At 19.4% G+C, this 20270-nt stretch overlaps 4 protein-coding genes across 5 annotated transcripts; 1 reads left to right on the forward strand and 3 right to left on the reverse strand.

The window, feature by feature from the left end:
- Positions 1-74: 74 nt before the first annotated feature.
- LOC107993524 (uncharacterized) lies at positions 75-5033 on the reverse strand. Its single transcript, XM_017049980.3, has 8 exons — positions 4168-5033; positions 3721-3894; positions 3353-3476; positions 3000-3180; positions 2701-2908; positions 2475-2625; positions 2253-2392; positions 75-2076 (listed from the first exon to the last, which is right to left on the reverse strand). Exons 1-8 carry the CDS (start codon positions 4288-4290, stop codon positions 1954-1956), a joined length of 1224 nt encoding a protein of 407 aa, XP_016905469.1. The 5' UTR covers positions 4291-5033; the 3' UTR covers positions 75-1953.
- A 2347-nt stretch (positions 5034-7380) lies between these two features.
- On the reverse strand, positions 7381-11039 carry LOC133666204 (ethanolamine kinase 1). 2 transcript variants are annotated; one of them, XM_062076008.1, is made up of 7 exons: positions 10899-11039; positions 10488-10670; positions 9657-9794; positions 9316-9581; positions 9002-9228; positions 7863-8085; positions 7381-7752 (listed from the first exon to the last, which is right to left on the reverse strand). In XM_062076008.1, the coding sequence occupies exons 2-7, from the start codon at positions 10611-10613 to the stop codon at positions 7686-7688; spliced, it is 1047 nt and encodes a 348-aa protein (XP_061931992.1). In that variant the 5' UTR covers positions 10614-10670; positions 10899-11039; the 3' UTR covers positions 7381-7685. The 2 variants fall into 2 exon arrangements, with proteins under 2 accessions (XP_061931992.1, XP_061931991.1); XM_062076007.1 differs by having other exon boundaries at positions 10751-10936.
- A 470-nt stretch (positions 11040-11509) lies between these two features.
- Positions 11510-17942, forward strand: LOC107993522 (recQ-like DNA helicase Blm). Its single transcript, XM_017049978.3, has 16 exons — positions 11510-11974; positions 12361-12483; positions 12640-12760; positions 12821-13417; positions 13527-14358; positions 14433-14540; positions 14623-14783; positions 14889-15110; positions 15176-15537; positions 15616-15874; positions 15943-16326; positions 16436-16589; positions 16653-16840; positions 16935-17256; positions 17376-17541; positions 17636-17942. The coding sequence occupies exons 2-16, from the start codon at positions 12389-12391 to the stop codon at positions 17727-17729; spliced, it is 4065 nt and encodes a 1354-aa protein (XP_016905467.2). The 5' UTR covers positions 11510-11974; positions 12361-12388; the 3' UTR covers positions 17730-17942.
- Positions 17742-19851, reverse strand: LOC107993523 (succinate dehydrogenase assembly factor 2, mitochondrial). Its single transcript, XM_017049979.3, has 3 exons — positions 18756-19851; positions 18516-18664; positions 17742-18435 (listed from the first exon to the last, which is right to left on the reverse strand). The coding sequence occupies exons 1-3, from the start codon at positions 18786-18788 to the stop codon at positions 18165-18167; spliced, it is 453 nt and encodes a 150-aa protein (XP_016905468.1). The 5' UTR covers positions 18789-19851; the 3' UTR covers positions 17742-18164.
- Between the last annotated feature and the right edge of the window lie 419 nt (positions 19852-20270).

Consider the following 20270-nt stretch of genomic DNA (forward strand, 5'->3'; position numbering starts at 1 on the left):
TTTTTTAATGTGCTTTTTTGTACATTTTTGTATATAAAATGTTTTAAAATTGAAATTTACCAATTTAATGTAAATAATTCTAAAATATAAATTTATTGATAATAATTTAATTATCCATTTTTATTTCTTTCATACAGTAACATTTTATTTTTATTAATTATTTGTATATGATTTCTGACATCTCTGGAGTATTTCTTATATTTTACAATTTGATCAATAGAACATTCATATATAATTTTATAACTGTGCATTACATGATGAAAAAAGCCACATAGGTTTTTGTACTAATTCACTTCATTGTTTCTAATCTATAATATTGTTTATCACACATGATATTATTAATTGGTATAAAAATTACAAAGTCATAAAACTAATAATATAATTTTATAAAAAAAAATAACATAGTAAGTGATTTTGATAGTAAATTCAAAATATAAAAGTAAAATAACATTTCTATTGAAATATTTATCATTTCGTTTTTCTACAAAAACATACGTAAACAAAGTTTTATAAAAGTTTGTATAAAAAGTTCAAGTTTTAAACGAAGTTTTGTATGTTTTACATACATTTTTGCACATGCATTGATATATCATTTAAATCAATTTGAATATTTTCATTATTTTTAAAGATATCGAGAAATTCTGTTTATAAAAGTTATATATATATATACAAGAGAGACTATAATATTACAATATCAATCTATTTATATTTATAGGTAAAAAATTAATAAAAAGTTCAAAATTACCATTAATTTTTTTTTTAATTTATGCTTGTCATATTTTTTTTATTCCTAGTAAATACAAGCTTATTAAATAACAGAATACATGAGTCATCATAGTTTTGATAAATAAATAAATTATTTAAAAAGATATTTATGGATCTCAAAATCTTTGATAATCTTATAAAAAAATTATTATTATTATTATAGTCTCCTTTGTACCACATAAATTAAAAATAAGAAATATTCAAGATAATTATAGTTATGGTTCCACTTTGTATACACATATAAACAAAAATGTTTCTTAGAAACATAACATATATTACTTTATTATATAAATTTTTTGTTCATAATTAAATTGAATTGTTAATTAATCAAAAAATAAACATATTAATAAATATATCATAACATAATAAGTATAGAAATCTAAATTTTTTTATGCAAACATTTCTAATTAGTATATTTATTTTTGATGAAGTAATTTATATATCGTTATAGGAAAATATTGTTTCTTTACCATAATTAGTTTAACAGAGTTAGTTTATATTATAAAAAAAAAAATGTGTATAAAGAAATGACTTAGTATAATAAATCATTACATATGATATCAATATAATTTCCAATAGTATTTTGCTATTGAACTTAATAATCATACTAAGCGATTCTTATAATAAATTGTTTTTCTATATCTAATGATAATAACATATTGTAGAAATAATAATCATCATAATAAAATCATTCCATTATCTCAATTATTAATTAATATGTAAGAAATTTTTTTTGCTCTTTTCTTTTTATAATTTTATTTTAGATATGGCATCATAAACTTCACATTGTCTTAATTTTTGAAATCTAAATTTTTTTTTACATTCTACATGATTTGTAACAAATATATAGCACATTTATATCTTTATAATATAGCCTCAAATTTATGCAGGTATGAAATTTTTTTTCTTTTTTTCTTCTTTTTTTTTTCTTTTTTTTTCTTTTTTTCTTTTTGTATAAACTCAACAAACTAACAAAGCTAAGATTTGAAATAATATTTTACCCTAAAATATTCAAAATATGCGAAATATTAATATTTCCATACATTTCTATGTTTATTCTGTCTATATCTTTGCTTACATTAACCTCTCGTAGCATTCATTGAAAGACAGTTATCAATAATAGGTACTTTATATGAATATTAAATTTTTAACTTAATTTTATTCTCTTTCTTCGAGACTATTGCAAAGTCAGATTTGAGTAGAGAAACGAGGACGTGGCAAATCTCCAAATACTGTATCACCATGAACGCTTTTTGCTAGAGCTTTAATTGAAGCTCGAATATTATGTGGATCATGTGGATCTCTTGAAAGCTAAAACAACATAAATATTTATATACATATATATAAACACATAATATTAATTAACAAATATTATAGAATTACTTTATTATATTGTTATAAAATTACACTAGCTACGATAATCAATTACAATATAAAACATACAATATAAAACATTGTAAACAAAAATATGTATTGCACACATATACCTGATCATCATCTTGATCTTGAACTGTTCTACGAACAAAGGATGGAAAAGATGGAACACTAACAGGTAATGATTTAGCTAATGTAGGATGTCCACCTCTTTGTCCTCTAGACATATGAATACCTTCATCTTGACCTGAGTCTAAGTATAATGTAATTAACATCATTTACGTTTATATAATATATATATTTATATAAATCATTTATATAAAATAAATGCTAACCATCTGTATCAGATCCCTCTTCTGAAGATTGAACTTGATCAGCATTTAGAGTATCTTCCATTCCTTCCAAAGGAAATAAAGCTTCTGTGTCAAAACTAGTTGGTTCCTTAGTATATATATATATTCGATCTTTCTTATCTATACTACCATTCTATAAAATATTAAAAAATTATATATTATGTAATGTTACTTTAAAACATAGTTTAAAATAATTAATAAGACATACAATAAGAGAATTAGAAGAATATTTAGCATCAGTTTCATGTTTAACATTAGAATTTGCAATGATTTTTGTCTCATTTGATACTATCTGTGATGTATTTACTGTATTTGTTGCAGAGGTAGTTAAACTGGTTGTAAAACTGTCTGGGGTTACAGGAGGAGTTTCTATATTATTTGTTAATCTAGTTATTTCTTCTCCTTTACAAATTAATCTGAAGGATATATATATTATTTAAAAAATAAGTATAAAATCTAAAAATATAATATTAAATAAAAAAATAGATTGTAATTATCAGATAAAACCTTGTCAATATTCTATGTTCATTATGTGCTCTTTCACGAAACTGTTCCAATAATTGATATTGTTCTGCTGTGAAAGCACGAATTTTATTCTCTATTTCAACAGATTGTCTTTGAACAGCTTCTTCAAGCTGTTGCTGGAGACCACCCAAAGCTACTTGTATATTATTAGGTAATTGTGACACTGAAGAAATGCAATAAAATATTTAATATTTATTGTATATAAAAATATGAAATATATTATTTATTATCTATTATTTTTTATTATTATATTTTTAATTTAATGAATTTAATTAATTAATATGTACATAATCATTACTAAATTAATCCATGCTAAATAATCATTACTAATTTACCAGAAAATTTGTTAGGTTGTTGAAGATAATCCAATTCATCTAATGTATTATGAGCAATTACTATTCTAAATACTGAGCTATAATCTGGATTGGATCTTAATTTATTTATTTCTTCAGGTAAACTCTATAATAAAAAAAAAATATGATGTATTAAAATTCAAATAAAATATATATAAAAATAAAATAAATAAATTATTTAAAATAATTATATTTATAAAAAATTTTTTAAAATTCTATAATAATTATATAATAATTTTTATAATAAAAATTTTTTAAAATTCTATAATAATTATATAATAATTCTATAATCTATAAATCTTATTATATTCTATAAATCTATAATAATTCTAAAATAATTTTATACTCACAAGAATATCAGTATTAATAAGAACTAAAGCAGCACCATAATCTCTATGCACAGCATGGGTATATATTGAACAATTATAACAACGATGAATAATCCATGATCCAATATTTCTTATTTCTACTAAACTTGGTTGTTCTTTAGTAATACCTTCAAGCTCTGAGACTGTTGCAAGATTCTATTAAAAATAGAATTCTATTAAAAATATTTTTAATAAAAAATCTACATTAAAATCTACATTTAGAATAATATATTATTTTTAATATTTATTATCTAAAGTTATTATTAGTTAAAATATTACAAATTTTTAATAAAATCTTATTTTTCTATTTGTATAAAAAAATATTATATATTCTGTAATGATTACTCTTAAAATATGAATTTTTTAAAATTGAATGTTTTATAAAAATGTATATATAATGTATGCAATTGTTTTAAAAAAAATTTTTACCTGATGAAAAAAACTATCGTTTTGTTCTTCGAGTGTCAATTCAATATCGTTAATGTTGAACTTTTGCAGTTCAGTGCCCCTGGATTTTATGGACACGTTTAAACATTTACATGCGATGTGCATCTTACACAATCAGTATATAACGTTTTCTAAAAGAAACTTTAAAAACCAATACACCGTTTCACAATGCCGGGATTCATATATACATATATAGTTCATTCAATATTTTTCGTAACGTTTGAAATAAATTTCCAGAATTTTCTCTTGACTACTTTTGATTTTTAAAGTTAGAGCTAATTAAGACTTTCATAAATAATTAGAACAAAGCAATAAAAAACATAAAACAATAGTTTGACTTAAGAAGTAAATAGTTATAAAATCATAAATTTCGCGCTATTATTAAATTTCAAATATATTGTTTTTGTTTAATTAAAGACTTTAAAGAGATATTTAATTTAAAAAAAAATAAGCACATAATGTACACATTTAGATGCGTTTATTATTTGATTTATTTCGTAAATTAATTTATTGCTGTGACAGATTCACACACATAAAGCCAAGTAAACGAATTACTAAGCTCGTGGTCTGTCGAGTATATGTATTTGCGTCTGAGAGTTCTTTTTCACCATATAAAGAGATAGTTTTAAATATCAATATTCGAAATTTTTGTATAAATATTATAAAATTATTCTTTATATTCGAATTAAGTAATAATTTTCTACATTTCTTGTTTATAACACATGTATTTATAAATATTTTTCAAAATGTTCGAAATCTCTACTAAAAATAAACACTGATTTATAGGTATGTGCAGATGCGTACGTGATCACCCCAGACAAAAACATACTTGCTAGTCAATTGACCGACTTTGCCATATGATATAGGAATATAGAATTTAATAATGTAATATGAGTACAATCACAGACAAAATACAAAATAGATCTACTATCTTATGAAAGTTTATGTTATATTGTTTTAAATTATTGATTATATAATAAATCAGTGACATAAACTAAATACAAAATAATTCATTTTATTAAATTTTATATTCTATAATATTTTAAATTACTGCTTATTAGGAGAAAAATATTACTAGATATTCTTTAATCAGAGTTACAGAATATATCTCTCAAATATTCTTAATTTTGATTGGTGTCAGTATTTTTCAAAAATAATAAATAATATTATTGTCAACTTCCATGTTTTTGTGTATAATTAATAAAAATTATTAAAAATATATGCTATATTTTTTATTAATAAAATAACTTTTTGTTATATAAATAAAGAGTAAATAAAATGTTTCGTTATTAATATAACTGAATTTTTCATGAAAAAGTAAGTAAAAAAAAAAATTTTTATTTAAGATTTTTAAGTAAATTAAATTTGAAATAAAAAATTTTTAAAATAAAAATTAAATTAATTTTCAAATTAAGTATGAATGAAGCATTGATACATAATTACTGAACATATGGGAATAAACAAAAACAAAAAATATATTTTATTAGTTGAGATCTTGTTTTTGAAATTGAATATTTATGTTTAATTATAACAATTATAACTAATTTTTTCAAAAATTAATTTTTAAGTGAAAAAAATTTATACTATACTTTTTTTGCTTATTTTTATATAAAGAATTATTTTCTATCGATAGTCTATTTGAAAATTAACTAATTTTTTTTTTGTTAACATAATTTATTCGAAAACTTCAAATGAAAAAATTTTATTCTTTTTTATTTATTTCTTTTTATTTTATCGATTTATTTTTTCTTAAACAATAACTTTCTATCAGTTATATTAATTATATTAATAACGAGATATTCCATATTCTTTATTTGTATAAATATATGAAAATATCACTTTATTAACAAAAAATATATTTGTAACAACATATTTTTATTAATTAATATATCATCAATAACAAGATATTTTATATATATATATATATATTGTCAATATTTACAATAAATTTCAAAAAATAGAAATGTAAATGATAATATAATAACATAAACAAAAATTATATATATATATATATATATATATTGTACAATATAATTTTATTCCGAATTACTATTAAGTTAGAAAATTTTTAAAATGTTCGCATTATTTTGATATGTAATTGCTTGAAAAAAAATATTTAACATTTAATAAACAGCTACTTTAGTTGATAAATTTATATATTTTAAGCATTTCTTTTATAAGTTATTAGAATATTACATAATAATATACACGTGTTATTGATTTATATCTATAATTTGTTCAATGTGTGGAATTGTTTATATGTCCATTTAGATTCATTAAATAATGTCTTCAAAATATTGAATTAATAGGATAGATTTTTTTTGGTCATCATAGGTGAGAAGCAATAACAGCAACGATTACTTTAATAAGTTACTTTTGTTTCAACTTTGAATTAATCGAATAAATAATTGTTGCAATTGTATCATTATACAAATTGATACAGATTAATTAGAAATAACATATATAGCAATATATTTGTGTAATTGAATTTATTTATCACACCTAAATAGCTGTTTTATGCAGATATTGATTTCGTTGGACAAATTGTAAATATAAATCAACAAGGCATCCTAATAACCTATCAAATACATTTAAAAAAACACTAATTTTAAATAATTTTTGAACTGGATTCAAAAATTTAAAATTAAGATTTTTAGATTCTTTTTTAAAAGTATTAGAAAACAAAAAATTAATAATTTTTAATTAATAATTTTAATTCTTCTAAGCAAAATTTAACTTTTTATTTGTCATAACTAAAGAAACGCACAATCAATATAATATAATAATTATCTTTGTCAAAGTCATTTATTATTTCGTTTTATTTAATATTGTGTATATATATACAATAAAAATACGAGATTATTTGAAATTATTTACATGAAATATAAATTTTATTTTCCATTTACATAATTTCTATTTTGTTTTATAATTACGAATAATATTAATGAATTAAATTTATTTATTTAATATTATAAAATACTAACAAAATAAGTTTTGATTAAAATAAATAATGAATCTTAATAGATATTATAATAGATATATTTCTAAAATAATTTTAAAATTTATTTTAAATATTTTATTTCCAATTTTATTTCTAAGTATATAAAAAAAAATCTAATATACAATATAGATTAATAACAATATTAATCACTGTATAAAAATATTATTTTATTTATAAATGGATAATCAATGATATTTTTATTTGAAATTATATTTTATTTATTATATATATTATTATATTTTAAAAATAATATTTACAATACAATACAAAGATATTTATATATTATTCTATTACTTTATACAATAATATTCAATATCATATAAATTTATAATACAATATAAATCTTATTACAACAATAAAATTTTTAATTCATACAAAAAAAATTATGTAAATAAAAAATAAAAATATTCATAATATAGGAATGTTATTTACATAATATAACAAATATAAATATTGGAATGTTAGTTTTACATAACAATAAAAATATAAAAAATTTTTTTTACATTTTTATATTAAAATATTTTTCTTTCCATTTAAAATATTCATTAAATCGTATCGCGGCATACCTATAAAATACCATAAAATAATTTTTAAAAAATGTATTTATGACATAAATGTATTTTAAAATATATATATTTTTTTTATATAAATATATATATATATTTTGTATACTTACTGTAAAAAATCGAAATTAATTGTTGAATGTTCACTTTGTATAAGAGCCCAACAACCCCAAAAAAAATGTGATAAAAGAACAAATTTATTTACTTGAAAATACAATAAATTAATCTCATTTTCAAGTACATAATTTACATTATTATATTCTTGAAGATATATATTTAGCCATGTTTTTTGTAATTGTTCATTAGGATATAAAGAATAATCAGGATTATCAATACCTAAAATTAAATTAAATAATCCTTACAGTAAATGTTATTTATATTTATAAATATTAAAAATAAAAATAATCATTTACTGATAAAAATTAAGAAAAAATTAATTATTTGCAAATTTATTTATATTTTTTATCTTTACTTGACTTTTGTGCAAGTATATTTAAAAAAACTTATTGTTTATTGATATATGAATTGTTATCTATCTATATTAGTGTCAATTTATTTTAAACGAATATAAATAAATTCATAAATAATTAATTTGTTTCTTAATTTTTATTAGTATATTTTATAATATATTGTATTTTTTATTAGTATACTTTGTAATATAATTTTTAAATATATAGTTTTTTGGCATTAAAATATTTCAATTCGCGTTGAAATATTTCGCGAAGAATTGAATCTATCAAAAAAATTCTTATAAAAATTATTTAATATAAAAAAATATATTATAACATTATATTTAATCTTGTAATATCATATCAATTTATCAAATAACATATTGAAATTTATCATATTTAATATTATGCCAAAATAATAATTATTAGTATTTTTTTTATTTTTTATACATCAAGTTTTAAAAATTTTAAATTAAAATATTTTCTAAACTATTAATTTTTAATCCATCTAAAAATTATATTGATTCTAAAAAAAAACATATATTACTTTTATATAATCTTTATATGTCCAAAAAATTTATTATCAGTTTAATGTACATATAATATACATATAATTATACATATACATATGTATAATTTCTATGTACAATTATATATATTATAATATTATAATATTATTATTATCTATGTATAATTTAAATAATTTTTGTAAGAGCATTTTTTTGATAATTTTATTCATTTTCATAGGAAGCATTTTAATATTATGAGTTAAAGAAAATATTTTGTATGTGTATTTATATTACCAGCAAATTCAGCAAAATGATTAGCTATGTCAAATGCTTGATAATTATATGCAGTATATTCAAAATCAATAAATGTAACTGTATTTTCTTTTTGATTGTAAAGTATGTTTCCTAAAAGTAAATCATTATGAGCAAATACTATATCATTATCCAAACTTATAAGTTCCTTTTTTAATACTTGATAATTTTGTTTTAATATTATAAATGGCTTTATGAGTTTTTCAAACCTAAAAATAATAATAATAATTAATCTATATACATAATACATAACTATATACATAATACATAACTAAAATATTTTAAACTTAAAATACCTTGCTTGTTTAATATCATCTATAAATTTTTTTGGCATAATTTCCATAAATTTTTCTAATTTGTTCCAAATGCAAGCTTCTTTGGATATTTCAACATCTTCAGGTTTAAGTTTATGCATTTGAGCCATTCTTTTAGCAATTAATATATATATTTTAGGATCTCTGACTGTTTCTATTGTAAGTATATTACCTTCAATAAATTGATAAGCTAAACCATTATTAAATGTAGCATAAATGGAATGTGTAAAACCTGCTTTATTTAATATCTATTTAAAAATCAATTTATTGATAATTATTTTAATCATATATTTTTACTTTTTTTTTTTGAATATTATACTTACTCGAATATTTCTTGTTTCATCTTTTCGATTAATAAGCAAATCCGTTTTATGTCCATAAACTCTAATTAAAACCATTTCATTGTAATGTTCAGCATACCATACTCCTATAAGTTTATTTGTTATTCCATCTGTAAATATCTAAAAACAAAAATACAATATTTTTTAAATAAATTTTTATTTTTATTTTACTTTAATAAAATATAATAAATTAATAGATTATTAAATAAAGATTAATAAATTAATATTTATAAAATTTATTATATTGGTATAATTTTTAATAACTAATATAAAATAATGATTATATTTAATAAGAAGGACATTAAATATTTTAAATTTAACAATGAGAAAAAAAATATATATATTATCAATATATTTATAAATATAACATATCAAGATATAAAAAAATATTCCTGAAAAGAAATAAAAATATTTGATAATCATAATGTATAATAATGATAATATAATGTAAATAACAAATTTGAATAAGTCAAATATGAAATAGAACTATTATATAACGTAATAGATATAATTAGCTTAATTTTTTTTTTATTGTTATTCACCATTGTTATTATTTAAATTATTATAATATCAATTTAAATAATTTTGAACTAAAAGTTATATAGTCAATATTAATATAACTTTTAATAGAACTTTTGAATTAATAATATATACTTTAAAAAAACATATTTTAAAAACTACAATTTTTAAAAATTATAATAAATTTAAAAATAGATAAGCAACATCAAATCTTTGTAAATAAATATATGTATGTCCATATAAAATGTAAAAAACCATTATATAATATTATATTATATATTATAAATATTTTACCTTAAAGTGTAAATTATTTAAAGGCCATGTTGGTCTAATTTTCTTAATTATCTTTTTAGCACCATCAACAATTTCATTTTCTTCAACTACTATATCAAGATGAGGTTCTTTGCATAGTTGATCCATGATAATATATTATTTACAATAAAGAATTGATATATATTTATATATAACAATTGTTATCTGCAACAAAGAATTGATATATATATATATGTATAACAATTGTTATATATTATATATACATATATATAAATTTATATTACAATAATTATCAAACAAATCTTTTCGGAATTATAAGTTAAAAATAAATAAATTTAATACTGATGAATAATGTAAAATACTATCAAAATATTAAAATATGTCACACATATATCACTTATACATCAAGTAATTCTATAGGATCATACTAACATAATCATGAGAATATTTACTATTATATACACTATTTCATATATATTGATGATAATGGTATGGATGGTAAAGATAAACTAGAATATAATAGAAATCTTGAATTTTCTATTTTAATGATTTCATTATGAATTTATTTTATGGAAATTATTTATGGAACTTATTTATTATTTATTTATTCAATATTTTATTATTAAATTATTATTAAGCATTATTTATTATAATAAAAATTACGTTAAATAATAATAAAATTATCATAAAATTTTTTATTCATTTATTTATTTTTTTTTAATAGAAAAATATAATTTTATATTCTCTTAAATATATTTTAAAAAATTTTTTAAATTATTCTTAAAATTTATAATGTGCAAGAGTAATAACATTTTATGATATATATATGAAATTATTAACTAACAAAAAAATATTTATAATTTTATTTTATTTGATAAGTTATTTGTAAATTGTACATAAATTGTTTATATATATATATGTATTATATATATATAATATATTTTTATAATATATTATATACTCTAAGTTTATTTATGTATACGAAATTTAAATTATTTTAATGTATATACAATATAGTGATAAAGTTTATGCAATATGCCAATGTTAACAATAATATATCTAGGGATTATTACCAAAAGAGTTGCAGAATTGTAAAGGAATTAATAGCAATAATTAATTTATTTTGTTATATAAAATATTTACTAATGTAAAAAAATAGTGAAAAGATTGAATAAAACTAAATATTTAACATATTAAAAAAGAATATTACAAGTTGTAAAACATTAGAAATAATATTTTTTAAATGGAAAAAAAATTTAAATTTAAAATTTTCTGCTAACTTTAAATGTTTGTAATTGGTAGTATCTAAAATATACAAAAGAAAAATCAAATTTAATTATCTTCTCGAATAATCCGAAATGAAATTTATCTTTATACGAATACATATGTAATAAATTTATATAATATAATATTATTTATTTATATAAATAATTTTAATTGTATATATCCTATAAAATATCACGCTTTTGTTCATCAAAAAGTAGTAACTCAAAATACGAATGTGCAGTGTAAGTGAAGAAAATAGTTGAATTAAAATAAAATTATTTCACAAATACTGTTTTATAAAATTTTTGCAAATGAAGTTGAGAGATTTATATAAAACATTTAATTCAATATTTAGTTTAATATTTTAAATTTATGTATAACCTATTTGTATTTGTATATAACCTATAAATTTAATAATGACACTGCTGCATTTTGCTTATATTGAAAAAATATGAAGTTGAAAAAGATTTTTAAAGACAATTCATTCATCATTTGTATTTATTACTTGCTATTTCCTCAATATCACGTTTTGTATCTTTTATATTTATATACAAATAATATAATCAAACGTGATTTATTTCGTCTTTTATACAACTTTCATATACATTGTACTTTCAAAATTCTATAGCATTTGAATAATATTATTATTACAAAAAATGTCAAAGAAAATTCCACTTAGTCAAAATGAAATACAACCTTCATTTAAAGGATTTCTTGAACATATAAATAACAAACGTATTGTACAATCAAGGTATGATAAATTTTTTCTTAAAATCACCTATAATATATATATAATTTAATTTTAAACTTCTATTTTTATATTATTTGTACCTTAAATATTTTGATTATATTTAAAGTATAAATATATAATAAAAATATAATAAAAAAGTATAATGATGATTTATAGCACTCCCAAGTTATCAAATACAAATTTACTAAATAAAAGTTTAAATTATATATCTAAAGACTGTAAGTCTTCTAATGCAGAAAAATTAAAAGAAAATGTTAAAACATCCATTATATCTATTGTAAGTATATCTTTGATATATGTAAAAGATATTATTTTATAATATAATTATACATTTTAGAATAGTTCAGATGATTCAACATTCATTGATGTTATTAAAAGTAATGCAGAAGAAAAAGATTGTAGTTTAGAGGAAAATTATCATATAGATTCTAAAGAAGAAAATACACAGATAAATGAAAAACAATTTATTAAATTAAATACACAAAAATCAAAGATTGAATTTATTCATTCATCAGACAGAGAAAATATAATAAAACAAATTTATTTAAATCGAAAAAAATTTCTTGATTATAGTAGTGATAGTAGTAGTGAAGAACAAATATCAAATGTATCATTTGAAAAAGATAAATCATTACCTGATAATGTATCTTTGCAATCATCTAAGAATAATAGTGAAGTAGAAATACAAGAACAAATTTTAATTGAAAATGATAGTCTAAGAACTCCCAAGAAATGCTTAAAAACCAAAAGAAAAGAAAATATTATAATATCAGATTCAGATAGCAACAGTCCTAGTTTTAAACATAAAAGAACTCCAATAAAAAGATGGATAGGACCAGATTATAAATTAAATTTGAAGTCTTTAGGTTTCGGAAAAGAGTTAGATTCATGGATACAACTTGCAAAAGAGAAACCAATAATGTCTTCAGTACCAGTAAATATTAATATGATTTTAATATGATTTTATTTTTTATTGATAATATTATTTTTAATAAATATTAATCATTATTATTATTAAATATTATTATTAATTTTATTTTTAGATTACAAAAGATAAATTGGAAGATAGATGTGAACATTTAAAAAATTTTCAAATAGAAATTCTTGAAAAATTTTATACTGCATTAGATCAAATACCATTACCAGTATTAGAAAAATTTCCACAATTTAATGCACGTACATTTCAAGATTTAAAAATTTTATATCAACATGTTAAAGCAAAGATACGTCTGGTTGAAACAAAGTTAACACATATTGAATATGATAAAAATCAAAAACATGTTCAAGAAATATCTGAAATTACAAATAGATGCATGAATGATTCATCATTATCTAAAATATCACAATCTTCAAATCAACAGTTAATAATAGGTATTTCTGATAATGATAGTTTCAATGCATCTAATACTAATTGTTCAGATGTAGGATTAAGTTGTACCAATATTATGAAAGTAACTACAGTTTCACCAACAATACAAGATTTTGCTCAATCATTACAAAAAAATAATGAATCTTATATAAAGAAAAAAGAGGATATAGATTCACATATTTCTCTTCAAGATCAATCAAATGATTCTCTAGTTCAAACAAAAAAGAGTATATTTCAATTAAAAAAACCTATTAAGGCATCTGTGACTTCTGAAATTTCTAAACAAATAGGAGAAATATGGAAAAAAGAAGAACAATCTAAAATAGCTAATACTAAAACAATCATTTCTAATTTCAATATTAGTTCTGATAAATTAGAAAAAATTGAAAGTAATGAAAAAAATATATATTTTGAAGAGAAAAAAAAAACTGTTCAAATTTCTCAAAAATTAAAATATGAAAATAATCAAAATAATTTGAATATAAAGAATGCATCATATATAAACGGTAAATTCATATTTTTGTTATATTATACATATGTATATTATATGTATATATACACAATTATTTATTTGTTATAGATAATACTTCATATTCATGTTCACAAGATATAGTTGATTGCTTGACTCAAGAACTTGAGCAATTTCCTGCATTAAGTACAGATTGTAATATAAAATCAAGTTTTAAAGGTAAATTATAATAATTAAGAACTCATTTTTTTGTTTTTTTTATTATTGTAAGTTTTCTATTATAATTTTTATATTTTTAAAGAAACTGATACGCAAAGTACTAATAATACTACAAATGAAAAAAAACAAGAAAAGGATAAATTAAATATCCAAATGGGTATTTTTACTGGAAGTTATAAGAATGATGGTGTCAGTGGTGAATTTGATGGATTAACATATCTTCACTCACGAGAAATGTTAAAAGTAGGATATTTTATTTTTAAAATATTATTTTGAAAATATATATCTATATTTCTATGAAATATTTAATAATATTTAAATTTTTTTGTATCAAATATATTTTTTAAGATTTTCCGACAAAAATTTGGATTATATTCATTTAGACCAAATCAGTTACAAGCAATTAATGCTGCAATTTTGGGATTTGATTGTTTTATTTTAATGCCAACCGGAGGAGGGAAATCATTATGCTATCAACTTCCAGCACTTTTATTACCTGGAGTAACAATTGTAATTTCACCATTAAAAAGTCTTATTCTCGATCAAGTTCAAAAACTCACTTCTCTTGATGTAAGTTATTTAAATATCATATTTTATTTATATATATTCACAATTCATTAATAAATATTGTATAGATTCCAGCTACACATATGTCTGGAGGAATAACAGACAGTCAAGCATTAGGAATATATAGAGAACTTTCAAAAAAAGATCCAGCTCTTAAATTATTATATGTAACACCTGAAAAAATTTCTGCATCTCCAAAATTTTGCAATATTTTATCTTCATTGTATAATAGAAAATTATTAGCAAGATTTGTTATTGATGAAGCACATTGTGTTAGTCAATGGGGACATGATTTTCGACCTGATTATAAAAAATTGAATTGTCTCAGAGAAAATTATCCTAAAGTGCCAGTCATTGTTTTAACTGCAACAGCCACACCAAGAGTTAGAAGTGATATATTACATCAATTACGTATTACTACACCTAAATGGTATGTAATTTGATTTCAAATATATTTAACATACGAAATTTTATTATTTATATAATAAAATGTTTTTATTTTGATCAGGTTTATGTCAAGTTTTAATAGACCTAATTTAAGATATAGCATTATCGCAAAAAAAGGTAAAAATTGTTCAGATGAAGTAATAGCTATGATAAAAACAAAATACAAGAATGATTGTGGTATTGTTTATTGTTTATCTCGTAAAGATTGTGATGATTATGCAATGCACATGCGAAAGAATAGCATTAAAGCATTAAGTTATCATGCTGGCCTTACAGATAATAATAGAAGCGATATTCAAGGTCGATGGATTTCAGAAGAAGTATGGAAATAAATAATAAAAATATTTTTTTTATAACTACATAATTTTTTAATTATAAAAAATTTTAGATCAAAGTTGTTTGTGCAACAATAGCATTTGGAATGGGTATTGATAAACCAAATGTACGATTTGTAATACATGCAGCTTTACCAAAATCTATCGAAGGTTATTATCAAGAAAGTGGACGCGCTGGTCGTGATGGAGAAAATGCAGATTGTATTTTATTTTATAATTATACTGATATGCATAGGATTAGAAAAATGATTGAACTAGATAATTCAAATCCTACTATAATAAAAACTCATATCGACAATTTATTTAAAATGGTATCATTTTGTGAAAATAAAACAGATTGCCGCAGAACACAACAATTAAATTATTTTGGTGAAATATTTGATCGAGAACAATGCATTGCTAACAAAGTTACATCATGTGATAATTGTAGAAGTAAAGTAAGTTTTTTTTTATTTAAAAAAATAAAATTTGCATTAAAAATTATTCAGATGATTAAATTATTTAAATATCTTATATGTGTAAATATTTTGTATATTGTATTTTTAGGATACTATTACTATGTTAGATGCAACAGATGATGCAAAACAAATTATGAAAGCTGTACGTGATTTAAATAATCAAGCAAGAAATTGTAATCTTACATTAGTTCTTCTCACAGATATATTTAAAGGAAGTGATATCAAGAAAATAAGAGAATTGGGTATAAAAATTAAGTTTCAATATATTATATTATCTCTTTCTATAATATTAAATTTTTATATAGGTCTTAATAAGTCTCCTTTATATGGTCGAGGAAAATCGTGGAATAGAGCTGATATTGACCGTTTATTACATCATATGGTACTTAAGGAATATTTACAAGAACAAATGTACATAAACAATGAAATTGCTTGTGCTTATGTAAAAATTGGACCAAATGCTGCAGAATTCATGACAAAAAAAGATATAAAAGTAGAATAATATATTCAGTTTATTTTATTATTTAATTTAAAATTGAATTGAATTATAAAAATAAATTATTAAAATATAATGTTTTTTAAAATAGATAATGCTTCCTATAAAATCTAGTAATAGTACTACTGCGGTAGCAACAGTATCTACAGTTACGAAAAAAATTGATAAAATACTTGTGGAATTACAAGATCGATGTTACAAAGAATTGATGGAGATAATAAGAGGAATTGCTGGAGCACTTGATGTTTCAGCATCATCTGTTATGAACATGATTGCAATTAGGGCAATGAGTCAAATACTTCCAGATAGTGAAGAAGCTATGCTACAAATCCCACATGTAACTAAAGCAAATTTTGAAAAATATGGAAAAGCTTTATTAGATATTACACAAAAATATGCTGCAGAAAAATATGGTAAATAAAGTGTTATATTTAAATTATATAAGTTATATTTAATAATAATATAATATATTTAATAAATGATGAATAATTATATAATTTAATAATGTATTTATACTTACGATTTTTAACAGTATTATTGAGTGAAGAAAAGGAAGAGAGTAATGATGATGATAATGACGATACGTGGTATAACGATACTCCTACATTTTCCGGTAAAATTAACTCATTTCGTGGTAAAAAACGTAAAGGCAAAACTACTTATCGAAATACAAATAAAAAGTTTAAACGAACATCAGGGTATATATTTATTTATTTTGTTTAATGTCATATTAATATAATATATAATAACATATTATATATTATTTTTTGATAATTCTTATTTTATTTTTAGTACACAAAAAAGAAAAACAATGACAAAAGCAAAATGTACAACTGCAAATTTAAACAAAGGACCGGGATTAGTAAGTTTAAATTCAAAGAAATAATATAAATAAATATACTTAGATAAGATTGATATTTAATATGTAATATATATATTTATAACAGCATGGTACTCCATGTAACTTAGAACATATATGTATTTATATTAATTTGAAATTGCCATTTCATCACAAAATAATGCAATAGTGTTATGTTTTTATAAGATAAATAAAATATGTATATACACAATTTTTTATAATAAAAAATATTTTTAATAATATTGATTAATATATAATAAATAAAAGATAACATTATAATTATATATTTTTATAAATTCTATAATTGTAAATATTATATTTACAATATAAATACTATATTTTTATATGTTAACAAAAAATATCCTAAAAACTCAAATAATTTTTTATGTTACCATAATTTTATTTTTTTAAGATTAAAGTGAAAATTGAAGCTATTAAGTACAGTTACTAAGTTCTATATACTTATAATTCAGGTTGCATTATTCTTGCTTGTCGGTCTTCATTTTTGATATGTTTTTTTAATAAATCCATAACTTCATTATCAAATTCAGGTGGAGTTGGCTTTGCGCCTGTAGCCCAATAAAATATATCCCAATCATTGGTTGGCAAATTGATAAGATGATCGTACAATTGAAGTTGTTTATCATCAAAATCACATAAATATTTTTTAGCAAATGTACTTAAAAGAAGACCATTTTCTAACATGCCACGTTTGCGAGATTGATACAATAATCTATATTATATATAAATAAAATATAAAAAAACAATATTAAATTTTAATTTTAATAATATCTTATTTATTTTATATATTACCGAGCTTTTTTTATATCTTTACTTTCTTCATTACGTTTTACATATAATGGTATATTCGGTTCTTGGCTTTCTGGATGAATTACATCTTGAAAATCATCTTTACAATATATACAACTTATTGAAATACGTCGTGGAGATACTGGTTTAACCTTGAATTATGTGTTACAAATACTTTAAATGTAAAATTTAATAAGAACATAACCATTGTTTTAATAATAACATATTATTATTTATGCTTACTATTGATATCAGAGATTTTACAAAAACATTCATGTTTATTTTTTTTATCTTTTGTTGTTACAAAATTATTGTTTTTGATGAGGTTAAGCAACTATATTTTCACAATAGATCACCTGATAGATTAAACATAATTTTATATTACTTATGTATATATGTATATAAATAATTATTAATATTCATTTATTTGGTTATTTTCATTTATTTAACAGTTTTAAGTAAAATATAATTCATTTTGAATCATTAATATTATTAAAATTAAGATGACAAAGAATTTCAAATTTTTGCTTTTGTTTTTTTAATAACTTATTCAAGATATTTATTTTTACACTTATAATTTAGTTATTTTATTCGGATTTAGTTCAAATCATGAAAATGCATTTACATACGTTAATTTTTAGGTTATAATGTATTAATATATAATATATTAATATAAATATATTTTTCTATAAATTATATTTATTCCATTATATTTATATTATATTTATTTATTTCATCATTTTCGAATTTATAAAAAAATTAATAATAAAATAAAATTAATATTTATTTAAGTTATTAAATTATATTTTATATGATTTATATTTTATAATTATGATCTAAAATTATTAAATTTTGCATATTTTCTTTGTTAAATATTCTAAATTCTAAGCTGGAGAATATATCTAATCAATTACAAATTTATAAGGATTCAGAAGATTAAGAACGTAAATTGATGTTAGGTTTTTAATCTACCCTTCGAAATTAGTGGGAGATTTCCAAATTTTGAATTTTTGCTATTTGGTATTTTTATTTATTTATTTATTTAAAATGTTCCACTTTACAAAAGATTTCACGTATGTGATTCTTAATTAATGCTCAATATTAATTATTTATTAATATTAATTATTTCTTTTACTTTAGAATTTCTTGTTAATTGCAAACTTTCTTTTGTATTTCAATTTTTCTTCTTCAATGCACCGTCAAGTGTGTGAAGACAGAAAAAAAATTGTCATATAGGATTAACATGATGTACATATGCGAAAATATACTGGAGTAATTTCTAAAAAAATTTATTATTTTCTTAGAATGTATAGAGATAAAATATATTTGAAATAAAAATATATGAGAAATTTAAGTATTTTTCAAATATCGTACGTATCTTAACCGAAAATTTTAAACTAATTTGATTTAATAATTTCTAATAATTTCATAATTGTTTTAATTTTAAAAATTCTTTCAAAGAATTGTTTTATCAAAGAATTGGATTTTAATTTTCTCTCTGATTGATTATAGTACAGTAAATACCTAAACATTAAATTTAAACTTAAAATTTAAATATACAATAATTTATTCGTTCAATAAATTTTACAAAGTTTGCTTATAATTTTATTTATTGATAGTGATTGAAGCTAGATTCAAAGAATTGATTTATAACATTAATAAAGCTGAATTCACGTGATAACAATATTGAAATAAATTTTTAATTGAAAGTTTGAAATTTTGAAAACGTATTTATATTACATAATGAAAATGAGATAA

This window comes from Apis cerana, linkage group LG6, assembly GCF_029169275.1.
Source record: "Apis cerana isolate GH-2021 linkage group LG6, AcerK_1.0, whole genome shotgun sequence".
Lineage (NCBI taxonomy): Eukaryota > Metazoa > Arthropoda > Insecta > Hymenoptera > Apidae > Apis > Apis cerana.

Coding starts and splice junctions, on each gene's coding strand:
- LOC107993524 (XM_017049980.3), bottom strand. CDS start 4,290: ATGCACATCGCATGTAAATGTTTAAACGTGTCCATAAAATCCAGGGGC. Junction 3,895..4,167: donor ACGATAGTTTTTTTCATCAG/GTAAAAATTTTT, acceptor TATTTTTAATAG/AATCTTGCAACAGTCTCAGA. Junction 2,909..2,999: donor GAACATAGAATATTGACAAG/GTTTTATCTGAT, acceptor TATATCCTTCAG/ATTAATTTGTAAAGGAGAAG.
- LOC107993522 (XM_017049978.3), top strand. CDS start 12,389: ATGTCAAAGAAAATTCCACTTAGTCAAAATGAAATACAACCTTCATTT. Junction 12,761..12,820: donor AAACATCCATTATATCTATT/GTAAGTATATCT, acceptor TATACATTTTAG/AATAGTTCAGATGATTCAAC. Junction 17,257..17,375: donor ATATGCTGCAGAAAAATATG/GTAAATAAAGTG, acceptor GATTTTTAACAG/TATTATTGAGTGAAGAAAAG.
- LOC107993523 (XM_017049979.3), bottom strand. CDS start 18,788: ATGAATGTTTTTGTAAAATCTCTGATATCAATA. Junction 18,665..18,755: donor TAAAATCTCTGATATCAATA/GTAAGCATAAAT, acceptor ACATAATTCAAG/GTTAAACCAGTATCTCCACG. Junction 18,436..18,515: donor AAAGATATAAAAAAAGCTCG/GTAATATATAAA, acceptor TATATAATATAG/ATTATTGTATCAATCTCGCA.
- LOC133666204 (XM_062076008.1), bottom strand. CDS start 10,613: ATGGATCAACTATGCAAAGAACCTCATCTTGATATAGTAGTTGAAGAA. Junction 9,582..9,656: donor ATGAAACAAGAAATATTCGA/GTAAGTATAATA, acceptor ATTTTTAAATAG/ATATTAAATAAAGCAGGTTT. Junction 9,229..9,315: donor GATGATATTAAACAAGCAAG/GTATTTTAAGTT, acceptor TATTATTTTTAG/GTTTGAAAAACTCATAAAGC.